Source organism: Grammomys surdaster, unplaced genomic scaffold (assembly GCF_004785775.1).
Source record: "Grammomys surdaster isolate TR1022 unplaced genomic scaffold, NIH_TR_1.0 267, whole genome shotgun sequence".
NCBI classification, from domain to species: domain Eukaryota; kingdom Metazoa; phylum Chordata; class Mammalia; order Rodentia; family Muridae; genus Grammomys; species Grammomys surdaster.
Window position 1 is genome coordinate 1,842,711 of NW_021604708.1, and position 8,255 is coordinate 1,850,965.

Genomic DNA, 8,255 nt, shown 5'->3' on the forward strand with positions numbered 1-8,255 from the left:
GCATGCGTGGACAGCAGCGCGCAGGCGCGGGACGGCTCGCGCAGGCGTGGTGCGCGGTTGTTGCGGCGCGCTGATCTACCCGAGTTCCGGCATGCCGGGCCGGCGTCTTGTTGCGGCTTCCCGGTTGCCCGCACGCCATGGAATGCTTGCGCTGCTTGCCCGGGTTGCTGCCCCGCGCCGCGCAGTCTCGGAGGACCCTGTGTACGGCGGCTGCGCGCCTGAGCCTAGCTGCCGGCTGCAGCCGCGCGACCCCGCTGCTCTCCGGGATCCCAAAGGCACCGAGCACACTCCGTGCTGCAGGTACGGGCGTCCCGCGGGGCCCCGCGGCCTCTGCCCCGCCTGCCCTTGGCCCCGCCGTCCTCAGCTCTGCTCGGCCTAGCCAGGCTCACCCTGCCCTTAGTTCCCAGGCCAGCATTGCAAGGACTTGATTGCGGTTTCTTGTTTCTTGAGACAGGGTCTCCTTGTGTAGCCCAGGCTGGCCGCCAGCTGACAGCGGTCCTGTCTCAACTTTCTGAATGAAGCAGTTAGAAGCGTTAACTGCCTCGTTGGCTGCTTTCGTCTGTTTTGTAATTGTTTTAAAATTAGCATTTAAGCGCCTTTCTCTGAGTTTGTATGTGGAGGTCAGATGACAGCTTGCTCAAGTCAGTTGTCTTAACACAAGGGTTGGCGGCATGCATTTTGCTGGCCAGGCCATCTGCTCAGTCCGAAGTAATGGGTTTTATGAGAGTACTTTTATACATACTTTTTCCTGACACCCCTCATACTACTGGTCCTTTTTACCTCCTTATGCCCCCTTCTGCTTTCATGTCACAGAATTCTGTTAGGTGGGGCTTTTATTTGTTTTGAGTCGTGGTCTCACAGTCCAAACTGACTTGAAACTCACTGTGGAGCCCAGACCAAAGCCGGTGCTGGGCAGCAGGAGCTGCAGTTAGCAAGACTGGGGTGTTATTAATTCTGTTTACTATGTTAATTTCTTCTGGGCACATTTATACAGTTACATAGTTGCTCTGGAATACGATAGGGAATTCCTAGAACTAAGGTTGAATCTGAAGCCAGTGCTAAGCATTGATGATGAAGACTTTGATGAAGTCTGCTCTTCAACTGTGCAAGCAGACAGCCAAGGGAGTAAAAGCGCTGGGTGAAGACAGAGGAGTCTTTGCTGATGCTTCTGTCTCCCAATGGTGAAACCTGAGGACAGTGTTTTCCACAAATGTGATTGCTCAGAAACAGTCCTGACAGGAGTGGTTTGGGGTACTTTTCTTTTTTTTTAATTGTACTTAAATTTTTCCCAGAATGAGCTGCTGTCAGTCAAAACCGCCTTCTCCACACCCAGTTCTTTTGTTACATGCTTTTTTTTCCCCTATACTTGGGAACCAAGTGGTCTGTAAGACACAGGAACTTATTTGTGACTCGGGTTCAGTCCCTAGAGCTTACATGGTGGAAGGAGAGACTAGACTTCTGCCTTCCACAGTACTCAAACACACCCAATAAACAAATGTGAGTTTTATTTTATTACTGTTGTACAGTGCTTGGGACAAAGCCCAGGGCCAAAGCCAAAGTCTCCATGGCCTGTGAGAGTTGCAGCTGTCTAGGAAAATGGGTTAGCCCAGGACATTCATTCTCTCCTTTGTTCTCAGGTGATGTGCACCGGTTTAGAACCTCTGATGCCTCTCAAGCTACTTTAGCCAGCGTGGCCCAGGTGTTTGCTGTGGTGAGTACACAGCATCCACAGAGCATCCAGTAACTCGAAAGTTCACAGGGTTGGAGTGGGAGAAGGTATTTGTCTTTGTGTTGTATTTGGCCAGTGACCCATGTGCCTGACAGATTGGTCTAGAGGTACTCTTGAAACTTTACTAATGACTGGGGCTCTTGCTATATGGAACAGGCTGTTCAAATGACAGATCAAAAGTTTTCTCCTTTTCAATAAAATTAAGGTTTTGAAGTACATGTTAAAGGCTTCCACCAGCAGCCAAAGTTTCTTTTCTTTTTGGTGGGGGCTGAAGGAGAACAAGTCTCATAACTTAGACTGACTTCCGTCTTGCTATGTGGTCTAGGGTGATCTTGAGCTTGTCCTCCTGCCTCTACCCTCTCAAGTTGTAATACCTGTGGCATTCATTATAGGTGTGCTTTACTATGCTATGTTTTAATGCACCACCACACCTACTGTATGCAGTCCTGGTTATCAAACCCAGGGCTTTTTATATGCCAGGCAAACACTCTACCAACTGAGCCACATCCCCAGCCCCAAAGCTTCCTTTGTGAACACTTCAGATTTTATGTGAGTCTGTTTAGAATCCCTTGAAAGCCATTCAGAGGCTTGGAAGATGCCGAGGAGACAGCTGAGGGCAGTGTTTGAGTTCATGCCCGGAAGGGTAGTTATGATCTCTAAAACTCTGTGAAATGGTTCAGGGGGAATTGAGTGAATTAATAACACATTTCCTGTGGTTTGTGTGCACATTTATGAAATTAAGCCCATGGTGACAAAATGTTAGCAATAAATAACCTAAGTAAAATTGTAAATTGTTTGTGCAGCTCATTTCATAAGCGTTTATGGTTTCCAAAAAAGTTTTAAATCTGAGCCAGACTTCCTAAGTTTAAATCTCAGTGTGCTCTTTTTCCGTAGGAGGACTTAGACAAGTTACTGTGACATCTTGTACCTTGGTTTTCTCATTAATAACCAGGAATTATTGCCTTAGGGAATTATGAGGATTAGAGTACCAAGCTGAGGTAACATCACTGTATGTTAATATGTTCATTGTGAACTAGAAGTAGATGTGCTTTAGGAGCTGACGAAATGGCTAAACACCTGCTGCTCTTCCAGGGGACATGACTTTCACTCTCAGCATCCACACCTGGTGGGTTCACAACCCCATCAACTCCAGGGGTCCGACACCTTCCTCTGTGCCCCAGAACACATATAAACACACACAGATATGTTCATAAAAATGAAAACAAAAGGTAAAATCACCTACTTTTTACTGGAAGTAAAAACTACAAACCCTGTGAATGGTGCCTCAGATACAGTGACCATCCAGCGCGTGTTATTCTTTACAGATAATATGGGTTTAATTAATATTAGCTTCGTAGAGAACTTAAAGACATAGTTTTACTGTATAAGCCTCATTGCCTGTTCTAGAGCACTCAGGATCCTCCTGCCTCTGCTTCTCAAGTGCTAGGATTGAAGGAACATACCACCATGCCCATCTAAAGAACTTTGGTTGATTTTGTTTTTTGTTTTTCTTCTTTCCTTTCTCTGTATAGACCAGGCTGGCCTGGAACACAGAAATAGGCCTGTTTTTGCTTCCTGAATGATGGGATAAAAGCATATGCCAGCATCACCTGGCTAGAACTTGTCTTTATGGATAGTATAAACTAAGAGGAATCCCAGAGTTGCTTATTTAGGGTTTGTTTGTTTGTTTCTGCTTTTTTATTGTTTGTGTTTGGTTTTTGTTTTGCTTTGCTTTGCATTTTGAGTCAGTCTCTTGACTAGGCTGAGATATAAAACTCAGTGTCAGTTCAAGGTAGCCTCATACTAAGGACAATCTTATTGCTCTGGCCTCCCAAATGCTGGATTACAGTCCTTAGACACCTTGCCAGTTTCTGCAGAATTACTTGGAAAGTACTTACTCTTAATTTTCTAAAATTGTTGAGTTCCACAATAGAATCAAGGCCACTGATTCTCAGGTACGCAGGAGACGAAGGCAAAAGGATGTGAGTGTGAGGCCAGCCTGGACCACACAGTCATTAGCCACCTTCCTCAAAAGGATACAAAGTCAGATGATGACTAAAAGAAAGTTCTTTGTAAGCAAAATAAATTTCTCCCAAGACCACAAATAATCAGTTGCTTCTATTGAAAAGAATGAGTTGCAAAAATGAGATGGTTACAAAGTAACCATTTTTAAATGTCAGTTTATATGATGTCTTTCAGAAAAGGGTCTCACTAAAGAAAATGATGCATAGATATCAAAATGTAAAAAATAATATGTTGGTAGAGGTATGAGTTATAGGAACACTGGCAGACACTGTGTAAGTTATTATTGGCATAGTTTCCTCTAAAAATTTGTCAAATCCTGTGATTTATATAGTTTTACAAATTTTCCTATTTTCTGCAGTGAGTATATATGTTTCAGAAATCAATCTAAGGCAAGCCAGTCAGTATTACACAGATACAAAGCTTTTAATAAAAGTTCACCCACCCCGGAGCATGGTGGTGCACATAATTCTAGCATTCAGGAGGCTAAGACAGGCAGATTCCTGTGAGTTCAAGGCCACCCTGGTCTATAAAGGAAGTTCCAGGACAGCCAGGGCTACACATGGAGAAAACTTGTCTCAAAAAAAGGAAAAAGAAAAAACCTTGTCCGTGGTGTTTCCTCCTGCTTCCATCCTGTGGATGAGATCTTTCTCAGAAGAAACAGGCTGAAGTGTGAGTTGTAGGGTTTGTTTTAATTCTGCTATCATAGCATAAATTGTTTTCAAAGCAGTAACCTAGTGTCTGTGTCACTAAGACCCATGCTTGGGTTGTGTTTAGTTTCTTAAGTAGAACAGCCTATGTGTTCACATTTGACACCTGCAACCATGACTACAAAGCAAAGCTAATGTGGCCTGGTGTATTCTGGGACTGCTGTAGCTCCTCTTCTCTGTGTCTCAGTTCATTCTGCAATGCCTACCAGAGACTTCTTAACTCTGAGAAGACATTTAGATTTGTGAGACAGCCACACTCAGCAACAAGGCCAGAGCAGCGTCATGTTTCCACTGAGTGACATCCCCAACCCAAAGGATCATTGTCAAGTCCTTTCCCAGCCAGAGAGTCCTTGAAGTCATCAGAGGCTTCCCTAGCCTGCTAATTGATAACTCAGGTGTAGATGAATTTACAGAAGAACACATGAGGTCCATGGCTTACAGTCCCCATGTCTCCTGGAAACTTGTTTCCGGGGCCCCCACAATTGTCATAGCAAGGCTTAAGATCATGTCCAGCCTAGTGTCGTCTACTCACAAAGCCATTGGTACCCAAAGCAAGGTTACCTAGAGACAGAACTTATTCTCCATGAATGAATTTCTTGAGGAACCAAGATAAAAAGTTAGTCTATCAAGTTTATATTAGCAAGGAAATAAAAAGTAGGGATTTTTCTTCTGACTTTTGCAGATATGATTTATAATTGCATTTCAATGTCTTAAGGCTATTTCTCAGCACATAAAAATACACTACATTGAGATTAAATTAATACTTGTTTTTATCATCTATCTTTAGACAAAGTTTGACAAAGAAGGAAACGTTACCTCTTTTGGTGAGTATCTTTATCAATGGAATAGTGAATTTGGTGAAAAATTGGAAATTGTAGTGTTAGAGTGTTCTTTGTGATTGCTTCTCAGGGAGCCACTTGGACTCCCAGTATACTTAAAGAGTATTTGCAGTAGAGCTAACTGCGGAGCTCTGCTGTCTTCCCTCCCGTTTCTTCTGTCAGTCTCCTTTCCACAGCCCTCTGAGTCCTGTTCATTCTGAAACAGCTTTAAAGTAGAGTTATGCACCACCCCAACCCCCACCCCATTGCTGCAGTAGAAAGATGGAAGTATGGGGCACTGAGTGGCTTAAGACTCCAGTTTCACCTCTCCCTGCAGCCCTGTGGCCCTGTTCATCCTTGCGTATGTCCTTGTGTTTCTCCCAGAGCCTCTTTTCTAAGCTGTTCCACTTATGGCCTTGTTGAAGGTGTTGTTTAACACAAAAATACACATACTGCTATCCCCGGCCTGTCACAAGTTTCTCTCATCTACTATATTCTTAGCTAGTAAGTTTAGATAGAAGGATCTGCTGTGAATATTGACTGTTTTTAGTTTTTATCTGTCCAATAATAAATTACCAAATTCAACTTATTCACAGATTCAAACCTTGAATATGATGCTATAGTGATAAAAACAGAAAATATGGGGGCTAGAGAAATGTCTTAGCAATTAAAAGCACTTGTTGCTTTTGAAAAGAACCCAGGTTCAATTCTTAGCATCCACATAGTAGCTCACAATCATCAGTAACTTTAGTTCCAGGGGATCCAGTGTAGCATTCTGGCCTCCACAGGCACCAACATGTGATAACACGGTTATATGTGTAAGCAAACACTCATATATAGAAATAAATCTAAAAAACTAGTTGATAAAATTTATGTTCAAAAAAAAAAAAAAAAAAAAACACGACTGTGGGCTAGAGATGTAGCTCAGTTGGTAGAGGCTTGCCCAAAATACTGGAATTCGTAGATTCAGTCCTCAGCCGTAATGCTGTGCATTTGAGGTCGTTCTTCAATTTTTAAGGATTTTTAAGGAGTTCAAGGTCAGTCTGGGATGTGTGACATCCTGTCAGAGAAGAAGATTATGTCCAAAGGTAAAAATTGCTGCTGTAGGTTCTTCTCATACTTGCTTCTGGTTTTTATATTGGTCCCCAGTGGGCTGCTGAGCACAGTGGAATATTGCAGAAAGGAAGAGAGGGGAGAACTTGAGTTCGCATGAATCTGCTTTTACGGTTAGAATGGGTGTTAAGGTCTCTCTCAGCCTCTGTGTGATAGTGATAGAACTGCACTGATGAGGCGGGGGACCACTGTAGCAGCCTGTGCTCCTTAGGTTAGTGGTTTCACCCATTCTGTTTCTCTTATAGAGAGGAAGAAAACTGAATTATACCATGAGTTAGCACTCCAGGCCAGAGACTTGAGGTTTCAGCACGTGATGAGCATCACTACCAGAAACAACAGGATCATCATGAGGATGGAGGTAAGGGCCGCGCGGCTGTGCTCCCCAGAGCCCTGGCCTCATGCTCAGTATGTGGGTTAAAAGAAACTGCAGAGCGGGGGCAGTGGTGCATGCGTTTAATCCCTGCCTACCCCATCCCCACCCCACCCCACACACAGAGCAGAGGCAGGCAGATCTCTGAGTTCAAGGCCAGCTTGGTCTATGTAGCAAGTTCCAGGGCAGCTGGGGCTGTATAAAGAGACCCTGTCTCAGGTGAGAGAGACAGACACAAGCTTTGGAAGGATGTGGTATTTTTGTCACTGAATGCATCGTAAGGGAAGAGCTCATTTCGCATGGGTTGTGTTACACGCTCATTTGCTCTTTGGGGTTGGGAAAATTCTGACTGTGGTCTTTGGCCTTTGTATTTCATTTGTAGTTTCTGAAATTACAGGAGCTTGATATTTATTCATAAAGATAGGGTGTTGTGTGGCCACGGCTTCCTTAAGCTTGCTGTGTAACTGAGGCTGATCCCCTGATCCTACTGCTTCTCCCTCCCCAATGCTGAAGTCATAGGCGCAGGCTGCCACAGCAGCCAACATAGATGGTTCCATTAGTACCCTGTGAGGTACAATTACAGTATAGCCTTAGCTACCAAGAAGCATTTGCTTTTTTGTGCACAATAGGAATGCCTGTTGAATCTTTTTTTTTAAGGAATTATTTATTCATTTTATGTATATGACTGCACAGTAGTTATCTTCAGACACACATCAGAGAGGGCATCAGATCCCATTACAGATGGTTGTAAGCCACTATGTGATTGCTGGGAATTGAACTCAGGACCTCTGGCAGAGCAGTCAGTGTTCTTAATCACTGAGCCATCTCTCCAGCCCAGTCTGTTGAATCTTAAAACCTTGGTTTACATTTGTATCTAACACTTTCTTAAAATCATTACACTTCACCTGCCTACTCAGAAGACGCCGAGTGCACTCAGTCTCTTTAGTGATTCAGTTAACATGGACCTCCATGTTTGGACCTGTACGAGCATATGGTCCTGAAATAGATGAGAGACCGTCAGTGGTGCTGAGCCCTGAAGTGTGCATGTACTGCTTTTTATATTTGTCTTTGATCAGATTTTTTGTCCTTTAATGTAGTTTCATCCAAATTACCTCAACAGAAGCAATCTGCTCCCAAATGATTTTTTTTCTCTAGAAAATGCTCCTTGCTCTTGTTACAAAGAACACTTTTAAACACCAGGCAGTGGTGGCGCATGCCTTTAATCCCAGCACTTGGGAGGCAGAGACAGGTGGATTTCTGAGTTCGAGGCCAGCCTGGTCTACAGAGTGAGTTCCAGGACAGCCAGGGCTACACAAAGAAACCCTGTCTCGAAAAAACAACAACAAAAAAAACACTTCTAAACAGTATTTCTTTGAAGTGCACATGAGATGAAGTAAGTAGTTAAACAGGATGTTAAACTTTGGGACCCAAATGGTGGATATGCTATACTACACGGATGGATGGATGGATGGATGGATGGATGGATGGATGGA

General features: G+C 43.7%; 1 protein-coding gene across 1 annotated transcript in view; it reads left to right on the forward strand.

Moving 5' to 3' along the window:
• The first annotated feature begins 137 nt into the window (after positions 1-137).
• The window catches only part of Mrs2 (magnesium transporter MRS2), a 25,760-nt gene continuing 17,642 nt past the window's right edge, over positions 138-8,255 (forward strand). The window contains exons 1-4 of the mRNA XM_028776335.1: positions 138-300; positions 1,638-1,711; positions 5,249-5,285; positions 6,638-6,750. Of these exons, the coding sequence (XP_028632168.1) occupies positions 138-300; positions 1,638-1,711; positions 5,249-5,285; positions 6,638-6,750 (387 nt within the window). The remainder of the gene's footprint in view (positions 301-1,637; positions 1,712-5,248; positions 5,286-6,637; positions 6,751-8,255) is intronic.